This window comes from Chlorocebus sabaeus, chromosome 22 (assembly GCF_047675955.1).
Source record: "Chlorocebus sabaeus isolate Y175 chromosome 22, mChlSab1.0.hap1, whole genome shotgun sequence".
Classification (NCBI taxonomy): Eukaryota; Metazoa; Chordata; class Mammalia; order Primates; family Cercopithecidae; genus Chlorocebus; species Chlorocebus sabaeus.
This window is the reverse complement of record NC_132925.1, coordinates 89536629-89563529: the sequence shown is the minus strand read 5'-3', so window position 1 is coordinate 89563529 and position 26901 is coordinate 89536629. Positions and strand designations below refer to the sequence as shown.

The 26901-nt window shown below is 57.1% G+C and overlaps 1 protein-coding gene across 1 annotated transcript; it reads left to right on the top strand.

Annotated features, from left to right (window-relative positions):
• The first annotated feature begins 3645 nt into the window (after nt 1–3645).
• On the top strand, nt 3646–26650 carry GNAI2 (G protein subunit alpha i2). The gene is made up of 9 exons (XM_007984297.3): nt 3646–3906; nt 19529–19571; nt 19828–19969; nt 20451–20611; nt 23962–24090; nt 24459–24588; nt 24673–24826; nt 25239–25453; nt 26096–26650. Exons 1-8 carry the CDS (start codon nt 3789–3791, stop codon nt 25427–25429), a joined length of 1068 nt encoding a protein of 355 aa, XP_007982488.1. The 5' UTR covers nt 3646–3788; the 3' UTR covers nt 25430–25453; nt 26096–26650.
• Nucleotides 26651–26901: the final 251 nt, after the last annotated feature.

Genomic DNA, 26901 nt, shown 5'->3' with positions numbered 1-26901 from the left:
TTCCTATGTGCCATGTACATTCTGTATGTTTTACATGTTTCCTCCTGAAGTCCTGTCCTCTGCCTGTGCTTTGGGTATGTGTAACCATCAGGCCCATTTTACTGATAAGAAAACCGAGGCACAGGGAGTTTCTGGTACTTGTCCAAAGTAACAAGTAGCTGGCAAGTTTGCAAACTGCTCCTCAGAGTCTTTGCTTCCAACTGCCAGCCTACAGCCTCCACCTGCTGCAGAGTCCAAACCAGTGTGTGTGGACTTTATCTATTGTCAGGGCATTGGGGAACCACAGAAGGTTTCTGAGCAAGGAGGTGATGTGATTTCTTTCAGTAGGATGCCCTTGGCTGCCATGTGGAGGATAAATTGTAGGGAAACAGGAGAGCCAAGGAAGAGGCTAGAGTCCTAAGCTGGGAGATAGTGGTGACAGAGAAGAAATACAGATTGAAGGGGAAATTGAGGTAGGGAAGAGGCTGGCGGCATATAGGGGTAGGGGAGGGGGGTCATTGCTGTGGCTGGTGGGGGGACCATGAAGTGGTAGAGAGCCTCGGAACAGGGGCCAGTGGGTTGGGATGTACCCAGTTCTGGACAGTGTGGGTTTGAGGTGCCTAGATGTCTCGGGGAGGCTTCAGAGCAGTGGTGGACATGGGGTTGGCAATCAAGGAAGTCAGGCTGGAGAGGACCTTGTGGGGTTCTGAGCCCCCGGAGTGGGAGGTGTATGACTGGAGTGGCAAGCAGAGGCCTGGCCACAGCCTTGGGGACCCCATGGAGATGGAGAGGGAGCAGCTAGCAGGGTGGAAGCAAGGGTTGCTGGACTCCCTGGGAAGAGCATAGGACTGGAAAGGAGCAGCTAACTGGTGGGAAGGGTGCCATAACCACAGGACCTGGCCTGGGATGGGGGAAGGCCATGCCTTCCAGTGGCCCCATCCTGCCCTGCCTCCATAGATTGGGGTCTGTGTTGTGCCCACCTACTGAGAGCAGGGCCTCCAAGGGGCTGACAGTTTCTCCCTGTTGCCTGGCAACTGTGAGAGCTGTTGGCTGTTGCTAGGAGCAGGCTAGAGAGGCCAGAGGAGCGAGGATCAGCTCTCAAGCCTGGGGCGGGGTGACGGGTGGAGGGAAGGAGAGGGGCCCACCTTGGAAGCCAGTCTGTGCGTGGACAGACTGTATTCTTGGCCACGTGTACCCATTTTTTTAGTGTGTTCTGTGGATCTGAGGCACGTTGGAGGCTGACCTCTGTGTAGGTGTACACAGCGTATCTGTGGCCCTGGTGGGCGTTATGTGTCCTCAACATGTTGTTGCACATCCATGGCGGGGCCTGCTTGAGCTTCAGAGCAGTGGTGGACATGGGGCATCATATCCCATGTCTCAGGACAGGAGGGAGCCCTGAGGGAGTCATTGGAGGACTTCCAGGTCAATGACTCCTCAACGAGAGAGACATTCAGATAGGGATATGCAGACACTCCAGGGAGAACAGCCAGCCTGGGGATTGGGAGCTGGAACAAAATGTGTACCAAGGTTCTTTTTTTTTTTGAAACGGAATCTTGCTCTGTTGCCCAGGCTAGAGTGCAGTGGTGTGATCTCAACTCACTGCAATCTCCAGTTCCCAGGTTCAAGCGATTCTCCTGTTTCAGCCTCCTGAGTAACCGGGATTACAGGCACACGCCACCACACCCAGCTAATTTTTTTTTTTTTAAATGGGGTTTCGCTCTTGTTGCCCAGGCTAGAGTGCAATGGCGTGACATTGGCTCACTACAACCTTCGCCTCCTGGGTTCAAGCAATTCTCCTGCCTCAGTCTCCCAAGTAGCTGGGATTACAGGCACCCACCACCATGCCCAGCTAATTTTTTGTGTTTTAGTAGAGACAGGGTTTCTCCATGTTGGTCAGGCTGGTCTCGAACTCTTGACCTCAGGTGATCCGCCCACCTCAGCCTCCCTAAGTGCTGGGATTACAGGTGTGAGCCACCGCACCCAGCCTAATTTTTGTAATTGTAGTAAAGACAAGGTTTCACCATGTTGGCCAGGCTGGTCTTGAACTCCTGACCTCAAGAGATTTGCCTGCTTCAGCCTCCCAGAGTGCTGGGATTACAGGCGTGAGCCACCATGCCCAGTCAAAATGTTTTCCAAGGTTTCAAGGAAGGGGTCTATGCTAAACACCGGCCTGTTGGTGGCAAGCACCCTGTCTTGCATCAGGGGACTTCCCTGTCTTTGGGCTGGGGCCTCCTGGCCTGATGGCACTGGGGCCACACAAAATGCCTTCGTGGTTCATCTTTGGCAGCCCCTTCAAATGTCCAGTCGAGGTTGGGGCTCTGGGCACAGGATCAAAAAGACTTGAAATGTTCAGCTAGAAACACTGCTGCCTCCACCCCACCTTTGCCTGGCCATAGGGTTGCAGCCATTGCCCAGTGGGGACAGGCCACAGGAGGGTGGGATATGGGATCATGGCCACCTCCAGACGTGGACAGGCCATGGAAGAGACAGGTCATAAGATTGTGGCCACTTTTGTTTCTAGAAGTCCAGTGGCAACTCCTTCCTCTTTTTTCCCTCCCAACCCCCTCACCCTGCCTGCTCGCCCTCCCCTCTTCCTCCCTCTCCACCCTCTCACCCTCTCTCCCTTTCTCCCTTGGGTCCTGATTGCCTGGTCCCAGATTGGAGTCCAGGATGGCTGCCTGCAGAAGAATGCCTCCTGGGAGGTTGGGGAAGGATGGATATGAGAAGTCACCAGCTAAAGGAGACAGCCTAGGCAAAGGTGTAAAGATGGAAATCAACTTTTTTTTTTTTTTCTTTTTAGATGGAGTCTTGCTCTGTCGCCCAAGCTGGAGTGCAATGAATGGCGTGATCTCGGCTCACTGCAACCTCCGCCTCCTGGGTTGAAGCAGTTCTCTTGCCTCAGCCTCCTGAGTAGCTGGGATTACAGGTGCCCACCACCACGCCCAGCTAATTTTTGTATTTTTAGTAGAGACGGGGTTTCACCATGTTGGCCAGGCTGGTCTCGAACTCCTGACCTCAAGTGATCCGCCCGCCTCGGCCTCCAAAAGTGCTGGGATTACTGGCGTGAGTCCCTGGGCCCGGCCTTTTTTTTTTCTTTTTCGATTTGCTGCAACCCAGAGGGAGAAGGCGGTTTACCGCCTTAAGACAGAGAAAACCGCAGTCCAGAAAGGCTCCCGAGTTCTGTAGATTCCAAAATAAGTTTATTGGACTCATTAACTTTAACAAATGACAAAGACACGCCTCCTCCACCTAACTCGCCCAACTCGCAGAAGCTCAGAGCGCTGGTTCCTGCTCTGTCCTCGAGGGCACCGGATCCCCACCCTCGGGCTAACAGATCCACCCTCCCGGCTGTCCAGCAACTGAGCTCCCGGCGCTCCGCACCCAATCACAGCCCGGCCCCGCCTGCCACCCGCCCAGTGCCGGGTCCCTGGGTTTGGATCCACCTCTATTGCCTTTGCTCCGCGTGGCCACGCCTGCAGCCGAGGCCCGAGCCTGGGCTGCGCCTAACTTCTCCCTTCGCCCCGCCCTCAAGCCAATCACCAGCCTCGAATCTCCTCTGGCCCCGCCTTCAGACCCGCCCCGGCCCAGTCCCGGGCTTGGTTAGCCCAGGCCCCACCCCCGGCCCGCCCCGCCGTCGGTGCGCGGCGGTCGGGAAGGCGCCTCCTGCAGACGCTCTGAACTGCCGACCCGATAGCTTCCCGCAGAGGGCTGGTAGTGGGAGCGGAGCGGGTCGGGCGGGGCCGGGCGGGGCCGAGCCGGGCCGTGGGCCGTGTGGGGGCCGGGCGGCGGCCGGGCCGGCGGACGGCGGGATGGGCTGCACCGTGAGCGCCGAGGACAAGGCGGCGGCCGAGCGCTCTAAGATGATCGACAAGAACCTGCGGGAGGACGGAGAGAAGGCGGCGCGGGAGGTGAAGTTGCTGCTGTTGGGTGAGGCCGCGTCCCGCACTGGGATCCTTAATTCCCAGCTCGAATCCCCAGACAAAGACTTTGACCTCTCATACTAGGGCTTCGAACTCCCAGACTCGGGCTGTCTGGGATCCCACACCTGGGCCAGGACCAGGGTTGAAAACTCTAGGTTGGGCTAGACCTTCGATCCTGCCCAGACTCTAGACCAGACCCCTATCTCATCCCAGACCCCAGACCTCCAAATCCAGTCAACAGTGCCCCAACACCCGCGGTCCAGTGCCCTGCTTGGCCATCCCCCCTTGCTAACCAGCTTCACAGAACTTCAGAGACCCCGCCATCCTTCCTTACACTTTACCCAAACCCCCAGGATGCCCGCCACTTGTTCCCCAACCCTCAGGCTCCACTTGTTTTCCTCATCTGCGCCTTTTATTCCTGTTGGGCATGAGCATCCCGCGGAGCCCCTGCCAGGCCCCCTACCCACTCCCTCCTTCTCCCTCTGTGCCCCATCCCTAGTCTGGAATCTGTGTCTTCCACCTGTGCGTTCTGACCCAAGGAACCTCTCAAATGGGAAACTGCTCTTGAGCCCGCTCTCCAACTGGAACCCCTTCAGCGAGCCCTGCTCCCTGCTTCCTGCCCTCCAGATCCTTCTCTGCAAGCATCACTCCCGAAACCTTCTGCTGATCCTCCACTAAGTCCTCTTACACTCTGGCCTTCCCCAGTCCTTCCACCTCTCCTGCACCAAGTGGGCTGGGCTAGGAGGAGGGAGCCCCGGATTGGAGAGGGCCTAGGCTGCCTTAAGCAGAACCCCCACGGGGCTGGACTGAGGCTCCACTAGTCAAGCTGTGGGAGGGGGCCAGGCCTCAGGCTTCCCAGGGAGGCTCTGCGGGCTCTATGTTTTCCAGTTTCGAAGGCCAGTCTGGGAAGTAGGAGAGAGTGTGGAGGAGTTAGGGTTGTGGTCGCCTCCAAGGCCAGGAAAGATGGTGGCTGCTAGAGGGGTGGGGGGAAGTGGAAGTGGTGAGATAGCCGACATATTGCTGCCCCTGTGGGTGAGCCCAAGAGATCTGCTAGTAGGTGCTGGGCTGCCCACACCCCTTCTGGGCTGCAAGACCTGGGATGTAGCCACTGAGAGTTCGGGGGCTTGTTGGATCTTGGGACCCTGTGAAGGGGGATGGTGGACTAGCTGAATGAGGAGTTGAGGGGCCAGCTAGGGGTGGGCCAGGGTGCTTCTGAGCATCCCAGCTGGCCTTTTGCAAAGACAGTGGGCCTACTGGCTGTCCCCATCCAGCCTCCCACTGGAAGTAGGGGTGGTGCCCAGTGGCAGTCTGATTTTGATTTGGGGGTTTTAGAGTTGGGGGAGGGAAGCCCTTGCAACAGCACAGCACGGTTGTAGGCTGAGTACTGCCTGGGGGGGTGTGGCCCCTCAGCTTCAGAACTGTCATGGGGCTCCCAGGCTGTGAAAAGCAAGGCTTTTCGTGCTGGGCCTGTGGCCGAGGAACAGCATGTATGTTCATTATGGGCCCATCTGTTGACTGTCCCTGCGGACCCGGCCTCCGGGGCACAGCCTCTGAGGTTTCAAAATGGCATCCGCTTCGCTGCTGCCTCAGGGAGGAAGAGAAGGGGCGGGAAGGGGCGGCGGCCCAGCCTCCTGGGCTGCTTTGCGTTGGGCGCTTGCCTCTTCCTGTCTCTGCTGTGAGTGCGGCAGCGGCAGTGAGTGGGTGTCGACGCGGCGGAATGCCCATCGCTGCTGCTGCTGCTGCTGCCCGATGGGCCTGGGGAGGGCACTTCCGGTACCGCTGCCTCCCAGTGCCCAGCCAGGAGTCTCTGGCTAGCCTCTCCCTAGGCTGATTGCAGTTACTGTGGTGACTGAGGAAATGCAAGACTGGACCATAGAGCTGGGGGAACGTAGGGCTTCTGGCTAGTTTTGTGTCCCGACACTAGAAGGGTCCCCGATCTCACCAGACTTGCTCCTTGGAGCCCAGCTCAGCTTTTGGGCTAAGTCAAGTGAGACCCGGCAACTCCTCCCACACTGGGCTGGCAGCAGCCAGGGATGCAGGGTCTGGCTTAGCACTTTCTAGCCTGGGGAGTTCACCCTGGGGTCCTGGCCTTCTGGCCTTTGCTTACTCTGTGAAATGGGCTTCCTGGGTTTGGGCCAAAGGAGTATCCCAGCTCAGGGTGGGGAGAACAAGAGCCTCCTGGTGGTTCTTGTTGGGGATGTGGGTTGGGAGTTAAGACCCTGCAGTGTGCTGCAAAGGGCTCTGACTAAGCTCTGCCCGATATTGACCACCCAATCTGCCATGGCTGCCTGGGGAGGGATCCTGGCTTGAGCCATGCCTTTCCCATCCAGGTGCAAGGTGGTGATGGGAGCCCAGCTGTGGCAAGTTCAGAGTTCTGGGCGCCTGTCCCATGTAGCGGGAGACTTTGTCCAGGCAACGGGACTCAGGTTGGGCAACTGCCAGCCTTCCCTCCCAGCCAGAACCACGCCTGCTGCCCCGCCTGCACACCGCCTCCCTCCATCCTGGGTAGCTCTGCCAGCAGGCGGGCACAGTTCTTGTCACCAGGGTAGAGGCTGATGTGGAACACACAGGCAAGAGAGTATTTTCTGGCAGCTTGGTAGGGGGAGCAGATACCAGTCCTGCGCTAGGGATGCTCACCACTCCTACCCAGCTCAATGTGATTGACCAGCTAGGCCCAGGTGGAATCTGGGGCCCTGGTCTGGGCACTTAAGGGAAAGGAAGCCAGAGTGTGTGTGAGCGGGGAGAGTCTCTGATTTGGGATGGACTTGTGTGGACGGCGTCACAGAAAAAGGAGACAGTGTCCACCACTGGCTCCATAAAGGCTTCAGAATGTAAACAGAGCAGTTCTTTCTTGCCCCTGGAACTTTGCGGAACTGTTGTTCCCTACTTGATTGTTCTTTAAAACTTTACTCCCGGATCACCTCCCAGGATCCTTCCTGGACATCCTCCTTCAACCAAGGTGAAACATCTGGCTCCCAGCGCTGTTGTTTCCCCTCTCAGATGCCTGGAGACTGCAGGGCAGGGCTAAGTCCTCTTCATTTCTGTGCCCAGCATGGAGCCTGGCATCTACTGGGTGCTTCTCATCTGTTTGTTGAATGAAGGAAGTATCCTCTGAACCTGATTTTGGGTAGATGGAGGAGTAAACTGAGTGGCAGTTTGCGTACTGTGGGCAGGTGGCAAGGGCCCACAGGCCCACCGCAGGGTTGGTGACCAGCACTGAGGGGACCCTGAGAAAAGTTCTTCAGGCTGTTTCTTCCCAGCCCCGCCACAGGCTATGCTGGCACCTAAGAGACAGTTCTTACCCCACCCGGTGCGGAACTCCTGCTGAGCAGAGTGGCTTTGGATTCTTCCTTCCAACTCAGGCTGTTGGTGCGCTGCTAGAGGGCTGCTGTCTCTGACACTCCCGTAGCCACAGTTGAGCTTGAGCTGGCTGGTATAGCTGGGGCTGCCCTGCAGCCCTGGGGCTCAGACCAGAGCAATGCTGTGAGGGTCCTGGTACTGGCCAGTGCAGAGACTGCACATAGCAAGGGCTCAATGAAGTTTACCAAGAGAAGAAAGGGGGTTTTGTGACCTCTCTCCTGTCTGTGTCTCTTGCAAAGGACTGGCATACTGTAGATGCCTAATGAGTGTATATGGACAGAATGAAGTGATTGAACATGTCCATGAACAGGGCAGAGCTCCTGGGAGAGGGGTAAGTATAATCCTGGGGCAGCCACTGGAGCCTGGTCTAGCTGGAGATAGATGGGAAGGGCTAGCCTGAGATTCTGGCTGGCTGGGTAGTGGGTTAGACTCTAGTGGTGCCTGTGAAGGTGGGGGGGGGCTTCCTGGAGGAGGCGTCTGCTGGGCAGCTGTGAAGGATGAACACCATTTGCCAGGGCTAGGCACTGGGGGGCAGAGGGACCAACTTGACAAGAGCACTGCAGCGGGAATACAAGACTTGGCCTGTATTCCCAAGAGCTTGGGTGGGTGTTTCCTGGCCTGGGGGGAAAGGGCCACCCTCCCTGGACCAGCCCATGGGGTAATCCAGACCTGAGTTCGAATCCCAGTACCACCTATGGCACTGGCTTAGAAACTCAGCATCAGGTGAAGCCCTGGCAGGAGTCTTGCTTTCCACTCATAACCTGGGGGCAGAGTGCCTCCCTGCAGCCACAGGTGTTACAGGGACAGTCCACCAAAGCCTGGAGGTATGAAAAGTGGGTGAGGAAGGCCAGGCACAGTGGCTCACGCCTATAATCCCAGCACTTTGGGAGGTCGAGGCAGGCAGATCACCTGAGGTCAGGAGTTCAAGACCAGCCTGGCCAACATGATAAAACCCCATCTCTACTAAAAATACAAAAAAATTAGCCAGGTATGGTGGTGTGAGCCTGTGACCCCAGCTACTCGGGAGGCATGAGAATCGCTTGAACCTAGGAAGTGAAGGTTACAGTGGGCCGAGATGGTGCCACTGCACTCCAGCCTGGGGGACAGAGCCAGACTCTGTCTCAAAAACAAAAAACAAAAAACAACAAAGAAAGGAAGAAAGGAAAGAAAGAAAAAAATGGATGAGGGACTCACTGCTGAGAGTTTGGTGATAAGGAGTCTCCCATCCTAGAGGCTGCCTGGCCCCGGTTTGCGGCCCTGGGGAACCCCCTCCCCTGGCCTCAGGCAGCTGTTCACAGCAAGTGGGGAGCCCCAGGCATGCAGATAGTTGGTGCCAGCAGGAGTGACAGACTGCCCTGGGGACCTTCGACCTCTGGAGGTCTAGGTTTGGAGATGTGGCAGGGCCCTGGGTGCCAGGTGGCCAGTACCCACCCAGGCTGGCCTCCAGCCCCTACATTCTACCCCAGCCCTCTCCTTCACTGCTGGAGCTCATTAGCACTTGAATGGGGGGCGGGGCGGCTTGGGCCTCTGAGTCTCTTCTTCCCACCCCTCCCCCAGGCTTGGCGGGGCTTTGTCTGCAGGAGCAGGCAGGGATGGAGCTCCCACACCAAGGAGTGAACAGGGGTCCAAGCCATAGCTGACCCCCTCTGCCTGCATCCTGCCCAGTTCTGCTAGGTTCAGCCCCTGCCTGTCACGCCAGTGTCAGCACAGCCAACATGAGGTCATACCTCTAGGGTAGGAGTGAGACTAGGTCCTTCAAGGGATACCTCTGAGCTGAGAGACTAGGTGAATCAGGGCAGCTGGAGCTAAGCTGGGGACATCCCAAACAGAGTGGGGGAGGGGAACCCCAGATGAGGGCAGAGCAGGTGTGAGGACAGAGGGAATGAGCTGCGCTGCTGTGGCTGGAGGTGGAAGTCAAGCCAGTTGCGGGGACATGGGCTTCCATGCCAGAAGCCCTGAGGCAGCATCACACCACCCACTATGCGTTGGAGCCTAGGCTGCCGGGTGGGGCCTGGGGATGGTCCAGGACCTCTTTGGCCCTGGGCAGCTTGTCAGGGGTTGGCCCTGGGTGGCCTGAGAGGTAGGGTCACTGAGTGGCATCACTGATGTCCCAGGCCCTTGAACATCTGTTTGTCTAGCAAGTGGCAGCAGGTAGTGCTGAAGGTGGGGTGTGGTCAGATCCCAGCAAGGTCCGTAGGCCTCCAGAACTGCAGGGGTGGGGCAGTAGGTGCACTTGGGGCTACTGGGGCCACAGGCAGACACACAGGTCCTGTATACTCTGCCCTTGATCTCAGTTCTTGGTCCCTAGCTGTGTCTCCTCAGTCTGTCTCTAAAAGCCACCCATTCACTTGGCGGGAACAGGATGGAGGAAGCTTTGTCCACCCAAGCTCTGAGCCACTGAGGAACCAGGGACTCCCCCCACCCCACCCACAGCAGAGGAGGAGACTGTCACCCCAGAGCCTGAGTGCGGCCTCTCCTGCATCCCGTTGTGCTGTGGGGGAAGGCAGGACTGGGCAGATGGGGGCAAGGTACAGGCCAGGGAATAGTCTCATCTTCCCAGCATCTCAGGCCAGGAGTCTTGTCCTAGGAGTTCAGCGAGGAGGGGGAAGGGGTCAGCAGGTTCTGGCCAGGCCACTGGTGATGCACCCAGCCTAAGAGTGCTCTGCAAGGTGCTTTGGGGAAGGCAAAGGATTGGGCCCTTTGATGGTGTCCCTGGTACCTGATGCTCTCAGGCATCCCTTCCCTCAGCTACAGGTGCAGGGTGGGGCCCCATCTGCCCAGCCCCACCCGGCCCTTCTAGCCTGAAGCTCTTGTTCTTACTAAACCCCAACCCCACCCTCACCCTGATGTTACTTCTTGGGGCTGTGGCTGCTCTTGGTGGCTGGGGAGGAAGACTCTTTCTGGAATAACCAAACATTTGCTGGGCTGGTTCTTCTGTGTCGGCCTCTGTGCATATTTACAAGGCTTGAAAAGCAGCACCACACCAGTCTGAGCAAAGGCCTAAAGGTGGGGTCATCTCAGTCTTGTTGGGAGAAGATATCCTTATGGCTTGGAGGAATCTGGGGGCTCCAAGGCTGCTGATAGCCTCAAGATATGCAAAGGAGGTGTTGGCAGCACCTATTGTGTGTGCCCCAGGCGGGAAGGAGGAGGTAGTGAAGTCTGCACGACTTGGCAGGGCAGGGCTGGGCCTCTCGGGGAAGTGGTGTCCACACCAGAGGAAAAGGAGGAAGCAGCTGGGGGAGGAGGAGCCCAAAAGAGGAAGAGGCCAGAGGGCTGCCTGGTGCTAGGGTGGGGGTGAGAGCCCAAGGGCCCCCCAGGGCTTTGCCAACTGGAAGGGTCTAGGAGGTGAACACCTGCCCAGGCTTATCTGTGCACTCCTGTGGGCCATTCTAGTGGTGGTCACTGAGTTGGAGCCAGTCCAGGTAGTTGTCCCCAGCAACCGTCAGGCCCAGGATCCCAGAGAAGGTGGTGCCTCCGAGAAGGATTCCAGGCCCCTTGTTTGGCCACAGGAAGTTGTGGCTGGGAGAGGGACGCTGGCGGGAGGGCTAGCAGGAAGGCAGAGGGCCGCTCTTAGATTCCCGAGCGGCCATTGCTCTCCAAAGCCGGAAGGCCAGCCACAGGCTGAGATGAATGCCTGGAAATGCAGCAGCAGCCCCGAGATGAGCTCACTCTGGATTTCCCCTGCTGGGGGCGGACAAAGGAGCCCTTGCCTCAGCCTAAGGATTCTCCCCTGACAGCACCCACTCCCTGGGTCTAGGGCTGCATTCACTGGGCCTATTTCCCCCTCAGGTGATAACCACAGCTGTCTCTGATTGAGCCTTGACTGTTGTGTGGCGCTGAATTGGTCATTATCTTGTCATATTTAATCCTGTGAGGCTGGGACTGACATTACACCCATTTCACTGATGGGCAAACTGAAGCTCAGGGATTTTACGCACTTACACAAGAAACAGAGACGCCAGGACATGACCCATGTGGTGGCCAAGCGCTTGCCTCCAACTGCCATGGCCCCTTGGGAGTCTGTGCTGGCTGGAAGTAATGGATCAGGCAGGACAGCAGGCAGACAGTGTGGGTGCATGTGTGTTCTGCATGTGCCTATGGTCCCTGGCTCGTGGGCCTCAATTCCTCTTTTAGGAGACAGAAAGGAAGCTGTCTGACCTGGAAGGTGGGACTGAAGACTGTGTATGAATCTTTCTACAGCCATGTGGTCATGGGGGAACCCCCCGCTTTTTTTTCTTTTTGAGATGGAGTCTCACTTTGTTGCCCAGGCTGGAGTGCAGTGGCATGATCTCCGCTCACTGCAACCTCCGCCTCCTGGGTTCAAGCGATTCTCTTGCCTCAGCCTCCTGAGTAGCTGGGACTACAGGCACACGCCACCACACTCAGCTAATTTTTGTATTTTTAGTAGAGATGGGATTTCACCATGTTGGTCAGGCTGGTATCGAACTCCAGACCTTAAGTGATTCGTCTGCCTCAGCCTCCCAGAGTGCTGGGATTACAGGTGTGAGCCACTGTGCCCGGCCACAGCTGTACCTTTTGACTTCCTGCTTTTCCTCCTCCGTATCCCCTCACAGTGATGCTCAAGTTATAGCTGGCAACTTAGGACTTCATTCTTTCCCTAATATTATGCTTGTTCTCCCACAAGCCCCAGTCTTAGACTGAGACCAAGCCTGGGGAAGGTTCAGAAGCTATTGAAGTGCATGATGAGGGTCCCTGAGACTGGGAATTGTCCAGAGGAGTGAAAGGAAAGCATGTTCCTTAGGGCTCCACCGTGAGCACAGGCTCAGTGCTGGATGCATGTGTGATGCTGTGTGGCGGCGGAATGTGGCCATGGTGTCGGCTGATGACTGCATGATAGCTGATCGGGCTGGTTCCTCTTGCTCCTTGACCTCTGAATCTGTGTTGTGGCCTAGTGGGGCCTTGCCCTCTCCTGTAGGGGTTCCTAGGGGTTTTGCTGTGTTGCCAGGTCAGGCCTTAAGGGGCTGAGGGGGCTGAGGGAGGCTTAGGAGAGCCAGAGCAGAAGCGTCCAAGCCTCTCTGAGCCATGAGTGAGGCCATGCACAGAGTAGAGACCTGTGCATCCCCATAGCCACCGAAGACTCTGGGTGCCAGAGGGTCCAATTCCTTACCGTGAGACCTCAGACTGGCCTCTTCCCTCTCTGTGTCCAGTACTAGAACCTGTGATGCTGTGATTCTTTTTTTTTTTTTTTGAGACTGGGTTTCGCCCTTGTTGCCCAGGCTAGAGTACAATGATGAGATATGGGCTCACCACAACCTCCATCTCCCAGGTTCAAGTGATTCTCCTGCCTCAGCCTCTGGAGTAGCTGGGATTATAGACATGTGCCACCACACCGGGCTAATTTTGTATTTTTAGTAGAGATGGGGTTTCTCCATGTTGATCAGGCTGGTCTCTAACACCTGACCTCAGGTGATCCGCCCACCTCGGCCTCCCAAAGTGCTGGGATTACAGGCGTGAGCCACCGCGCCCCACCAATGCTATGGTTCTTAGCATGGTCTCCTGGACACAAGGACAGCTGCTGGTTTGGGTTGGGCCCTGAGGCAGTTTGAGGTGACTTTGAAGATCTGAGGGATGCTACTCAGGACAGGCCTTGGGTTTGGCACCCTCCCTCAAGGGGTGCATTTCATAGATGAGGTCTAGGCTCCCGTTATCTTTCCCAGAGTCCACCGCTGTGAGTCAGAAGGGAAGAGAGGTCATTCAGGTGCCTTGGGAACAGCGGAGGGATGCCTGAAATGAAGAGGTCTCCGGGGAGAAGGTGCCAAATGGCCCAGCTCCGCATGATCTGGGTCTTGTCCAGCACCTCCTGGCTCCTGCACAGAGCAGTACCTGGGGCCTGAGGGGCCAACGATGAACAGGTCTGGAGCCTCCTTTACATCAGGCCCGCCTTCCTCACCCGGTGCCTGAGTTTCCCTCTGCAGTGGAAAGGGCTCCACTGAGGGAGACACACCTTGCCCCAGAAAGCCTTTCCCATGTGTGGGCAGGACCTCAGGCTTCAGTTTCCCTAACACAGAGATCTCTGACTTGGCAGTAGCAAGCCAGAACCCGGTTGGTAGTGCTCCCCTTATGGGCACTGTGAACCCCTGGAAGCCGCTGGAGGCAGCCGAGTTCCAGAGACTGGCGGGAGGGAGGTGTGGAGTCCGCTGGTCTGTTCAGGCATCCGTTATAGGGCCATGCCACACACACGGGTGGGGGTGTTGCCGTTCCCTTTCAAGACCTCGAGTCCCTGCCTCCCAGTGCCGGACCGGTGCTGAGCCTCCTCGGAGGGAATGAGGGGGGCCAGAGAGCAACACCTGGAGGAAGGAAGAGACGCCAGGGGCGGGGCTCAGAGGGCCTTTGTCTGGCCGGGCCTCTGCCCCTCCCTCCCGTTGCCATGGTTTCTGTGTGTGCGGAGTCTGCAGGCTGGGGGCTTCCCAGGGACGGGCTGGTGGGTGGGGCACCTTCCCCAGCCTCCCGTGGCTGTGGCTGCTTTTCTGAAACAAAACGCTCCCCAGTGTTTCCCAGCCCCCACCTCCTTCCATAGTGTCTCTGGCTGCCGGGCGCCCCCTGGTGGTGGCGGGACCTGGGTCCCTAGGACTGCAGGGGGACGAGGGGGTGCGCGGGATCTGAGAACCACAGGCTGAGCTGGAGATGTGGCGCCTTCCTGGGATGACAGTAGGAGGTGGTGTCCGGGCTGCCTTTGTGGTGGGCCCAGGGCTACCCCCACCTGCCCCACCATGTCCCACTGGGATAGGCTGGGGAGTTGTGGCAGTGTGGGCGGGCCTGGTGCTGTGGGTTTGAGCTGGGCCGCTGCCCAAGTCTACCCTGTGGTCCCAACCGCTGCTGCTTCTGAGAATCTCTGCCCTCGGGCCTGCCACGTCAGCTGGCTGCTCTCCCTGGCCCCACGTGTTCCCACGGAGCCCACCAGTATGGGGGTTCTCTCCAGGGAGGTCTTCTGCCCGGCTTTCTGGGTGTGTGGAGCCAGTGAGCAATGTCAGCAGTGAGGCTCCTGGGCAGGAAGGAGGCCCCAGCTGTGTAGGAGTGCCCGGTTATACGGAAGGGAAGTGACGACACAGAGCGGAAAGCCAGCAGAGGAGCCAGTAGCTCTGACTCCTGTTCCAGGTTATGCTGAGTCCTAGCAGGGAACCACCACAGCTCTGAATCAGCCTGTTAGCTGCTGTCCATTGCTCTTCATCTGCTCTTTATCTGAAAGCCTTCAGAAGCTCTCCTTCAAATGAGATGACCACAGCAGTCTTCTCTGCAGGCTGCAGGAAATAAGAGGTTTGGGGAAATCTGTACTCTTTCAAAAGGTAGAAAAATAGTGATAACTTTTACCTGCATGCTCACCATGTGCCCCACACTGTGAGAAGAGCTTTGCATTTAATCCTTACCCATCTCTCAGAAGGAGACAGTGTTGTCCCATTTCACAGATGAAGTGCCAGAGAAAGGGCAGGAAAGGAGCTGAAGCTCTTGGGTATCTCAGGAAGCATTAGAGTGGACATCCGGGCTGTGGCAAGTCTGGACCTCCTTCTGGGAGAGGATCTGAAAATGGGAGGTGGGCTGGCTGGCCACTTGAGGCTTGACAGCTCTGCCCAGAGGAAACTGAAGCCAGAAAGGACAGCAGCAAGTCCCAGCCTCCCAGCAGATCAAAGCCTATTAAGGAGTTAGAGGGTCCAAGATGAACAGATGCTGTGACTTGAATGCTGGGGCCTGGAATAAGCATCAAGCGACCAGACCTGTGGGCCTGTCTCTCCTGCTGCAGGGGCCCTGCTGGTCTTGTTCGCGCAGGTGGAGTGGTACTGTCTCCCTTCTCTCATCGGTTCCCTCCTCTGGGGCTCAGCACTTCCAAAGTGGAAGCAGATGTTCTAATGCAGAGCAGCTGCCACCACCCAGCACATCACTGCGATTACTGCCCACCTGCTGTGGGCCCAGCAGCTGCGTCACAGGGCAAAGGCTGCAGAGGTTTCTTCCTTGGTGGGAAGAGGTGTGACTCAGTGGGGGTATCAAGGCCACCCCAGGAAACCTCTGCAGGCCTCTCTGGTCTTACCCAGCTGGGGATAGAGCACTTGGTGGGGCCCTCTGCGGGCAGGAGGGGCTGACTCATGCCACCTTCTATTGCCTCAGTTCGCCTACCCAGCATCTTTGCAGAAATCTGGACTCAGGCTGGACACGGTGGCTCACTCCTGTAATCCCAGCATTTTGGGAGGCCGAAGCAGGTGGATCACTTGAGGTCAGGAGTTCGAGACCAGCCCGGCCAACATGGTGAAACCCTGTCTCTACTAGAAATACAAAAATTAACCAGGCATGGTGGTACATGCCTGTAATCCCAGTTACTGGGGAAGCTGTGGCAGGAGAATCGCTTGAACCAGGAGGCAGAGGTTGAACTGGGAGGCAAAGGTTGCAGTGAGCCGAGATCATGCTATTGCACTCCAGCCTGGGCGATGGAACGAGACTCTGTTTCAAAAAAAAAAAAGAAAAACCTGGACTCAGCCACTCCTCTGAGAGGCAGGTAGGAGGGGAGCTGGATGCGTGCAAAACTCACAGATAAGCCTCATGCCATCTTATCTGGTAGGGGATATCCATCAGGTCCTGATGGAAAGAGGACCCAGCCAGAGATGTGGAGAGTGAGGCTACTGCCTCAGCTGCCAGAGCACTTAGCCTGTGGGCTGCCCGAGAGCTCTTCACCCCACCCATTCCATCCAGATGCCATACTGGGGCTCCACCAACCTCTGCTCCTGGCCGCCTTCTCTGCTGGAGCTGCTCCTGGGCTGTGCCCCTGCCTCTGTCCCGTTGTTCCCCCTGCTTCCTGCCTGACTGCCAGCACCACGCCCTTGTCCTGCCACTCACTACTTCCCGCCTGAGTCACAGCTGCTGGAAAGACAAAGAGACCAGCCTGAGTCTAGGGATAGAGGCTCCATGACCTTGATTTGCTTACCTGTCAAGTGGAGGTCTTTTTTCAGTGACCCATGCTAGGGGTAGAGAATGTTCTCTTAACATTTAAGAGGCCTTAGGAGGGGAAACTGAAACTCGAGGGGGACAGGGAAGTGGGCCCTCCCGGGGCTGGGGCAGGGAGCAGATATCCTGGCTCCTAGCATGACTGGCTCTGTGCTGCCTACCTCACGTCTACGAGGTCTAGCTGCTGCTAGGAAAATCAGATGCAAAGCAAGTTTGTACCCTCATCACTGCCCCTCGGCAGGGTCACAAGGGCCAGACCCCCTCTTCACTCCCAGTGGCCAGATAGGGAAACTAATGCCTCAAGTGGGCAGGAGTCCTGAAGTCACACAAGAGGGGGCAGCTTTCACCCTAGACCTCAGGTCCCCCATCCCCTGGGTAGCTTCCCTGCTGAGTCTCGGCTTGCCTCATTGGGAACTGCATGGAGACTCATGACTTGGCATCCTTGGCCTCTGCTCCTTCAGTTCCCCCCATCCTGGCTGTGACTGGCTCCTGGTTCTTCCTCCTGCTCTGGAGGAGCCAGTGGGGAGGATAGTCAGGTGGCTACTGCTGCCTTCCCTGCCCCAGTGGGTGCTTTGAGCCCCAGGGGGATGGGCCTTGGTGATGGGGCATCACTGTGAGGCTTTCCTGGGACCTTTCCCTGTGTTCCCATTGGCAGGTGGAGGAGTGTTAGTATGGAGATCCTGGCTGCCCCTCTGCCATGCACAGCCCAATGGGGAGGGAGTGGTGCTAGTATATACTCCAGTATACACCCCAGTGAAGATAGTGGGCCTGGCGCCTGTAGTGCCCAGGGGCTAAAGCAATAGAGGGGATTGCTGCCCCAGCCTGCCCAGGGCCTGCACATTTGTATGTCCACAAGGTTGTGCAACCATCACTGCTATCTAATTCCAGAATATAATCACCACCCTCAAAAAGAAACCTCGTACCCAACTAGCTGTCACTCCCCATCTCCCCACATCCCCTCCCCTCATCCTGGAAAGTAGACCTGGGACAGTCAGAAGCTCAGCGATTGCAGACACCTGGTGGCATTTGTGAGGAGGGCTCAGGCCCTTCCCCTCAGGGTGGTCTCTGGCGTAGGGGGCTGAAGGTGGGCAGGGGCCTTGGCACGGCCTGCCACCATATCCCAATGCCTGCTGCTGCTTGTTGAGCACTGCACACATGGCCCAGATCCTGCCTGGGGAGACAGGGAGTGAACCCAGTGCCAGGTGGACTGTGTGGCTCCGCTGCAGTACCAGGCACTCAGGACAGTTCTAGGAGGGACTGCATGGTGGACAAATGCGCTCCCTGCAGAGGGGACTCTAACCTGTGACCTCAGCCTCCCTGGACCTCAGTTCCTTCATTGGTTAGAGCGGGGTGAGAATGGAACCTACCTCCCAGGATTGCTGTGGAGGTGGCAGTTGGTGGGTGTCATTGATGTAGAACAGCATCCGGCACATGGTGGGCGCTGTTTTCATATAGCTTTGCCGTCAATATTGCCGATGTTATTGCTACTGCTTGTGTTTGTGTGTTAGCACCTTCATTCTTCTGAGGTAGTTTTGACCAGCCCCGAGGGATACTGGTGAGGTTGGCCCGAGTACCCAAGTTTGACGTCTGCACAGACCGCACTGCCCACCCAGCTAAGCTGTACAGAGGAACAGACGTGCCACAGTGATCAGAATTGAGACACTGTGAATGGGGCATGGGGCACATATTCCCAGCAAAGAGAACAGCATGAGCAGGGCCCTGGAGGTGGCTACAGGTAGTACCTGGCAACTGCAGGTCTGACTGGCAGTGATGGGGCAGGAGCAGAGGGGTCTGGGAAGAACAGCAGGGCCCAGCTGGGGGCCATTTGACCTGGAGCTCAAGACAGCCAGCAGCAAGGGAGCAAGGTCAAGGTGAGGCCTTGCCTCCACTCCCTCTGGCCCCCAGCCAGGGAGTTGCGTGGCCCTCTGGTCCTTCTTCACACAGACTCCCTGGGTAATACAGGCTCCTGGACTGCACTCCTCAAGATCTGGCTGTTACCTGGGATGGGACCTGGGAGTTTCCTTTTTTTTTTTTTTTTTAAGACCAAGTTTCGCTCTTGTTGCCGAGGCTGGAGTGCAATGGCATGATCTCGACTCACTGCAATCTCCACCTCCCGGGTTCAAGCGATTCTTCTGCCTCAGCCTCCTGAGCCTCTGAGATTACAGGCACCCGCCACCATGCCCAGCTAGTTTTTGTTATTTTTAGTAGAGATGGGGTTTTGACATGTTGGCCAGGCTGGTTTCGAACTACTGACTTCAGGTGATCCACCTGCCTCGGCCTCCCAAAGTGCTGGGATTACAGGTGTGAGCCACTGCGCCGGTGGAATCTGCTCTTTTAAACACCTCCCCAGGGCATTGTCCTGCAGGGTCTTAGCCACATTCTGAGAACGGCAGGGTGGACCTGGCATCATGGATTCCCTCCACCCTCTTGCCCTTCTGAGTCCTGGCTACATTATCTTAGATCAATATTTTTTTTTCTGAGCCTCAATGTCCTTATCTGTAGAATGGGAACAGAAACAGTATCTTCTGTGACTAACATGAGAGAATGCAGCAAATCTCAGTACCAGCTAAGGAGAAATATGGGCCAGGGCTGTACCAGGCCAGGGAAAAGCTTGAGTCAATAATGGGTGTGTATGGGTGTGGGTGTGTGAAATACATCGCAGGTCTCCCAGATTCATGAGTCAGTACGTTTCTGTGTTATACTGTAGGTCTCCCAGATTCTAGCCTTCTAGCCTCCATCTGCTCAGGGCAGACCTGGGTGCAGTGAGCAGAGGGCGGGGCATTGGGCCACGTCCAGAAAGCTGAAGTGTGACGCTGTGCTCCTGCTTAGGGCCCTGATTGCTAAGGCTCAGAGTGTGGGGAGAAGAAGGGCTGCTACCCTGTTGGATGGAGTATGCAGGGCATCTTCCTGCCAGCTCTGCCCAGGGTACCATATTGGCATGCACCAGCTGCACAGGTTGGTGAGCCTATGTATGTGAGAACAGGTTGACTTCTTCAGGTCTGGCCAAGTCTCCAGCCAAGACCCCTGAACTCAACCAGGACAATGGGGAGCCATGGTGGGCAGCAGAGCTTGTGGGAGGCAAAGGCCTACAGAGAGTCTGCCATGGGGCACAGGTACTCTAGGTTACCTTGACCACTGTGGCCCTGCCAGCTGCATTCCTGGTAGCTCAACTGCCCACCAGGCCCAGCTGCCTCCATCTCACGGTGCAGCTGGTAGGATGGTTAGTTCTGCCTCCTGGGCTACAGGTGTCTGGGCATTTGTTCTGTGCCTGTGGAGCCCCTCTGGGCCTGCCCCCTGACCACCTGTGCCCTCTGTTCCAGGTGCTGGGGAGTCAGGGAAGAGCACCATCGTCAAGCAGATGAAGTAAGTGCTGTATCCCAGAGGCAGTGCCCAAACTCCAACTTCCCCTCCTCATCCTCTGGGCCTGTACTGCCCCCGACTACAGGCCCAGCCAGTCTTAGCCAGGCCCGGAACCTTCTCAGAGGCAGTCACTTATCCTCAGGTCCCAGTGGGTCAGGGGCAGTTTTCCCTTCTCTGAAGCAGGTCCCAGCAGCCCCAGGCAGCTGTGGGAACTCCCAGTGCCCTGGGGACACTAACCTTCCTGGTCCCTGGCTATCAGGATCATCCACGAGGATGGCTACTCCGAGGAGGAATGCCGGCAGTACCGGGCGGTTGTTTACAGCAACACCATCCAGTCCATCATGGCCATTGTCAAAGCCATGGGCAACCTGCAGATCGACTTTGCCGACCCCTCCAGAGCGGTATGTGCCCTCCGCCCCACCCTCTCCCACCTCCCAAAAGGTTTCAGGGTGGCTGGGTGTGGTGGCTTATGCCTGTAATCCCAGCACTTTGGGAGGCTGAGGCAGGTGGATCACCTGAGGTCAGGAGTTCAAGACCAGCCTGGCCAACATGGTGAAACCCCACCTCTACTGAAAATACAAAAATTAGCCGAGCATGGTGGCACGTGCCTGTAGTCCCAGCTACTTGGGAGGCTGAAGCAGGAGAATCGCTTGAACCCAGAAGGTGGAGGATGCAGTGAGCCAAGACCGCCCCACTGCACTCTAGACTTGGTGACAGAGCTAGACTCCATTGCAGAAAAAAGAAAAAAAAGGTTTTAGGGCAAGTCCCATCCTAGGGAATCCAAGAATACCCTAGCCTGGGCCCCATTCCAGAGGTTTCCCTGCCTCTGGCAGGGTGGGGGTACATTCCTTCAACTGCCTGACCACCCGCCACTATGCCCAGGACGACGCCAGGCAGCTATTTGCACTGTCCTGCACCGCCGAGGAGCAAGGCGTGCTCCCCGATGACCTGTCCGGCGTCATCCGGAGGCTCTGGGCTGACCATGGTGTGCAGGCCTGCTTTGGCCGCTCAAGGGAATACCAGCTCAACGACTCAGCCGCCTAGTGAGTGCTCTGAGGGGCTGGGCTGGGCAGGGCAGGGGCTGGGGGAGGACTAAAGGCTGGACTGGAGGGCCTGAGAACCCCCAGAAGGACACTGCTGGTCTTTGCTCATGAAACCAAAGACCGTTAACCAAGGCCTTGGTGTTTTTTGATTTGGGGGGTAGGTGGGTGACACGTTACTGAATGACCAGGAGGAATGACAGGCAAGTGGCTTATACAGTACATCTCTTCCAGTTGAGTCTGATCTGTCTTGACATACAGTCTTCTAAAGAACATTTGCAGCCGGGCGCGGTGGCTCACGCCTGTAATCCCAGCACTTTGGGAGGCCGAGGTGGGCGGATCATGAGGTCAGGAGATCGAGACCATCCTGGCTAACACGGTGAAACCCCGTCTCTACTAAAAGTACAAAAAATTAGCCGGGCGTGGTTGCGGGCGCCTGTAGTTCCAGCTACTTGGGAGGCTGAGGCAGGAGAATGGCGTGAACCCAGGAGGCGGAGCTTGCAGTGAGCGGAGATCGTGCCACCGCACTCCAATCTAGGCAACAGAGTGAGATTCCGTCTCAAAAAAACAAAAAGAAGGCCGGGCATGGTGGCTCATGCCTGTAATCCCAGCACTTTGGGAGGCCAAGGCGGGTGGATCACGAGGTCAGGAGATCGAGACCATCCTGGCAAACACGGTGAAACCCCGTCTCTACTAAAAATACAAAAAAAAAAAAAAAAATTAGCGGGGCGTGGTGGCGGGCACCTGTAGTCCCAGCTTCTCGGGAGGCTGAGGCAGGAGAATGGCGTGAACCCGGGAGGCGGAGCTTGCAGTGAGCCAAGATAGTGCCACTGCACTCCAACCTGGGTGACAGGGTGAGACTCCATCTCAAAAAAAAAAAAAAAAAAAAAAAAATTTGCTGCCACCTGTTCTGTGCCAGGCCCTGTGCAAGGCTTCAAGGACACAGTGATGAGTCCCCATGCAGTGACAATTTAGGGTGTTAGTGAAAAGGTTGAGGTGGGGTTGACCCAGAGGCAGGATTGCTGAGCTCTGAAGGAAAGTCAACCAGGGGAGGAGTGGATGAGGGGATTCCAGGCAGGGGCATAGCATGTGCAGCATCCTCGGGGTGGTGGAGAGCTGGCTGTGCTTGAACATAGGCTGTGGAGGCTGGCTGGCGGGGGCCACAGGGGAAGAAGTTATCTGGGAGGTGACAGGTGTGTGTGTAGGTCGGAGCCCCTGGACCTCAGCTCTGACCCTCGCTGGCTCTGGGCTGAACCCAGGACTCAGCTGAGGAATTACAAGGGGTCCCAGGAATCCCAGAGGCATGACAGGTCTGCACCCTTTCCACAGTTCTGAACTCCTTCCCCGTGGTATCTGTCATGTACTCGGACTGGTGGAGGGTGCTGAGGAACCCACGGGGAACAGGACAGGCAGGCTGATAGCCATTGAGGATGGCTGCAGGGGACATCCACAGGCTTTGGATGGTGTCACCAGATAGGCTGCTGTCCCTGTACTCTAGTCTTCCCCCATCTCTGCTTAAGCCAATCCCCTCTGTCTGGAACACCCTTTTGCTCCTATTGTTCATCCAATCCTGAGCCCACTCAGAGGGTGGATTTCAGCAAGGGTGGGTGGGAGGAGGAGGGTCCTGAGCCCTGTCCCAGCCACATGAACAGCCTCCTCCTACCCTCCTTACATGCCCTGAATGCTCTTGTGAATACGTACCCCCTATAGGAGCTATGCAGTCACAGTTAAATGCTGTGGGGGCCCCAGGCCTCACCACTGCCCCTCCCTGAGATCTCTGGCCCAGCCACCAGTGAGCTTGGGGCTCAGAGCAGCAGGGACCTTGGTGCCCGTGATACTCAAAGGGAGCAGGGATAGAGCCAGCTCCAGGCCACCTCCCGCTTCTCCATCATTCTCTTTCTTCATTCTCCAGACATTAGGCACCCACTGTGTGCCCAGAACAGTTTTGGGAGTGAACACAGGCTCTGCTCTCCCAGGCAGGTTTATGCCTTGACATGTCCCCCCCAGGGATGAGTTGCGGATTGGAACACCACAGGAAGCAGGGCTCCTCCAGCCCCTCATCACAGCAACCCTCCAATATTGCAGTGAGGCAGGGGGTCCCTGGGGCGAACCCACCTGTTGGGGAAAAGGGAGAAGCTGGTGTGGAATGCACCATGGTGCCTCCACATTGAGGGCTCTGGCAGTAGGGGGCGGGGCGTGGTATGCGGGTCACAGCACATGCGTCATGGTTCCCCATGGCCCTTCCTGTTTTTCTGTTTTGTCCCTGCTACTCTGAGATCATTTCCCTCTGGCCTGGTTTGGCCTGGTTGCTGGTGGGAGCCAAGGGCCGGCCCCAGCAGCCTTGCCCCAGGAATGAGAAATCGGCTCTGGGCAGCAGCCTGGAGGCCTCAGACCAGCCTCCAGGGCATGGCAGGGATATTGAGGCAGGCAGCAGAGGTAGGACCCTGCAGGGGTAACCTTGATACTAATTAAGGGAACCTGGTAATGAGGAGCCCCTGGGACCCTGGCCAAGCAGGTGTCTGTGCCCTCCCCCTGAGGAGCCCAGATTTCACTGGGTACTGGGCAAAGAGTCCACTGGGCCTGGCAGGCCCTAACCTGTCCAGCACCACATCGAGGGACCGCACCAGGCTGCTCTGCGGCTAGTGCCGTAATTGTGCCCATTAGCATCCTGAATCCTTCACTGAAGGACTAATTTGCCTCCTGCCACCCTCTTTGCCTATAGCCCCAACATCGTGGATCCTGTCCGAGGCAGGCCTGGCTCAGACCCTGAGTACTAGATCTTCACTGGCTAGCTGTCCACAGAGCTGCACCTCCTCCCATTCCCATTCTACAGGTGGGAGGCTGGGGGCTCTGAGTTCAGGTTTCTTCATTTGAGCAATGAGGTAATGCAGGCAGGGGTTAAAGAAGCAAGGGCTGTGCCTAGGCCGGGCACGGTGGTTCACGCCTATAATCCCAGCACTTTGGGAGGCCGAGGTGGGTGGATCACCTGAGGTCGAGAGATCAAGACCATTCTGGTCAACATGGTGAAACCCCATCTCCACTAAAAATACAAAAATTAGCTGGGCTTGGTGGCTCGCGCCTGTAGTCCCAGCTACTCAGGAGGCTGAGGCAGGAGAATCGCTTGAACCTGGAAGGCGGAGGTTGCAGTGAGCCAAGGTCAGGCCACTGTACTCCAGCCTGGCAACAAAGTGACACTCTGTCTCAAAAAACAAAAAAAAAAGAAAAAGGGAAAAAAGCAAGGGCTATGCCTGAGAAATGGCATGGGAGGAAAGAGGCCTCTTCCACCTGGCCCAGGGTCCAGGTAAGGTGGCCCCATGTTGGCCCCCACTGACCCTCCCACCCCCCACCCCCAGCTACCTGAACGACCTGGAGCGCATTGCACAGAGTGACTACATCCCCACGCAGCAAGATGTGTTACGGACCCGCGTAAAGACCACGGGGATCGTGGAGACACACTTCACCTTCAAGGACCTACACTTCAAGTGAGCGAGCATATAAACAGGTGGGAGGGGCAGGACCTGCCAGCCTTTGGGGTAGCAGAGGCAGGGGCTGGTCCAGGATCCCCCATCCCCACTGAGGTTTTGCAAGGCTCACATGTTCTGGGCCAGCACATCCTCACCACCTAGTGAACCAGCAGTCAGGATCCATGCCACCTCTGCCAACTGCTCACAGCCTCTGCTGCTCCTGCCTGATGTGGCTGCAGCCTGTCTGCTGTCCAAGCCCCAGGCCCAGAACCAGGGGTGAGGTGGGCAAGTGTGGATGATTCCAGATGTCAGCCAACCTGGGAAATGGGGCAGAAAGCCTCCCCCAGCGCTCCCTTCCTGGAGCTAAAGTGATCCTATATCTGCAGGATGTTTGATGTGGGTGGTCAGCGGTCTGAGCGAAAGAAGTGGATCCACTGCTTTGAGGGCGTCACAGCCATCATCTTCTGCGTAGCCTTGAGCGCCTACGACTTGGTGCTAGCTGAGGACGAGGAGATGGTGAGAGGCTGAGAGAATGCTGCGGGTGGAGGCAGCGGGCTTGGGGAGTGGTGGCTAGTGTTGACCTCGATATTCTGCCCCTAGAACCGCATGCATGAGAGCATGAAGCTATTCGACAGCATCTGCAACAACAAGTGGTTCACAGACACGTCCATCATCCTCTTCCTCAACAAGAAGGACCTGTTTGAGGAGAAGATCACACACAGTCCCCTGACCATCTGCTTCCCTGAGTACACAGGTGTGGGGACTGTGGGGACAGGGCCTCCAGAGAGTTGCTGCTTGTCCCCAGTAGCCCCTGGTGACCAGGTGGCCCTCAGGCGCCCCCCACTGGACAGAAGTGTAACCTTGGAACATTTGCAGGGGCTGGTGCCTCACTTAGGCTTGTATAGTTATGTGTGCACATGTGGAGCCCTTAACACACTCAAGCATGTACCCCTGAACATGTGCACCTGGGCATCCTCCTTCACACAGTAGGGTACCCCTTTGCACATCTGGCATATATGGGCAGCCACACACATTGTCATATTGTGCACATGTGTGCACAGGTTGTATGCCTGGCCATCCACACGCACAGACCCTTGCTGCACATGTAGGATGGGGTTTGCCTGCCACATATGCAGCACAAGTCTTCACCATTTTCTCTTCCCCAGGGGCCAACAAGTATGATGAGGCAGCCAGCTACATCCAGAGTAAGTTTGAGGACCTGAATAAGCGCAAAGACACCAAGGAGATCTACACGCACTTCACGTGCGCCACCGACACCAAGAACGTGCAGTTCGTGTTTGACGCCGTCACCGACGTCATCATCAAGAACAACCTGAAGGACTGCGGCCTCTTCTGAGGGGCAGCGGGGCCTGGCGGGATGGTGAGCCAGAGGGGCTGTGGCAGGGAGCTGGGGAAGAACTAAGCGGGCCTGGAGCCCCAGCAGAGGGTTCTGGGGGTGGGTAGGGGCTGGAACCTGGAGGGGGAGGGGCAATAGGTGACCAGGGGACAAGGGAGGAGGAGGCACAGGGTGTGAATCAGGAGGTCAAGTGAGTGGGGTACAGGGCATGGAGGAGGTCATACAAGCAGGCCTGGCCCAGTGGTCCAGACAGAAGGGCCTGGCCTTGCCCTGGGACAGAACCAGAGGCCATTCTGATGTTCCCTGGAGAAATCTCACCTCCTCACCCACCAGGCCATTGGCCCAGCCTGGGCCAGCAGAGCCCAGCCCTCCTGCCCACTACCACCAGCTCTGTGCACACCTCCAGCTCTTGCCCTCCAACCTGTCTGAGCTTCCTGGGCTTAGGCTGGCCCCACTGGCCCTGGTGGAGGTGGGGATGACTCTCCCAGTGCCACAGACTCCCCTCCCCCATGTAACCCAGCAACAGAAACTGGCTCCTGGGCGGCAACTGTGTCCCTGGTAACAAATGGGTAGGAAAAATGGAGAAGGGTCATTGTCTAGGGAGGTGGGAGAGAGGCGCGGCCTGGCTGCTTCCCGATCCATGCTCTGCTTTCCCCCCACCTCCAGGGCCACCGCCAACTCTGTACCCCCCAACCCTTGAAGAAGATGGGGGCAAGAAGACCACGCTCCCCGCCTGTTCCCCGGCTGCTTTTCTCCTCTTTCCTCTCTTTGTTCTCAGCTCCCCCTGTCCCCTCAGCTCCAGATGTAGGGGAGGGGTTGCCACGGGCCTCCCTGTTTGAAGCCTGCCCTTGTCTGAGGTGCTGGTAATGGCCATGGTACCCCCTTTCTGGGCATCTGTTCTGGTTTTTAACCATTGTCTTGTTCTGTGATGGGGGGAGGGGGGCACATGCTGAGTCTCCCAAGGCTATGTCCGGAGGGGCCCCTGCTTCTCCAGCCTGGACCCCCAGCTTTGCCCAACACCAGCCCCTGCCCCAGCCGAAGTCCAAATGTTTACAGGGAGCCTCCTGCCCAGTCCCCTACCCCCCAGCCGCTCGGAGGCCCCAAAGGAAAAAGCACAAGAAGCGTGAGACGCCACCATTCCTGGAGACCACAGTCCACCTACTCATTCTCGTAGCTTTTTAAAAAAAAAATGAAAGTAAAGAAAAAAAAAAAAAAAGAAAACTGCAAATCTAGAAAACTTTTTAGAGAAAAACTATTTAAAACTGTCAGATCCTGACCAGCAACCCCTCCAGCCCCCCTTTCAAGTGACTCCGTGCCTTGAGTGTGTCTGCGTGTTTACACCCATCCCTCTGCTGGCCGCCCCTGTGCGAGCCGCAACCCTGCCCTGCCCTCCACAGAATTGGGTTCCAAGGGCTGTTCCAGACAACTGCCAACGTCACTGAGGGTCCTGCCCCAGCGGCCCTGGGCCCAGG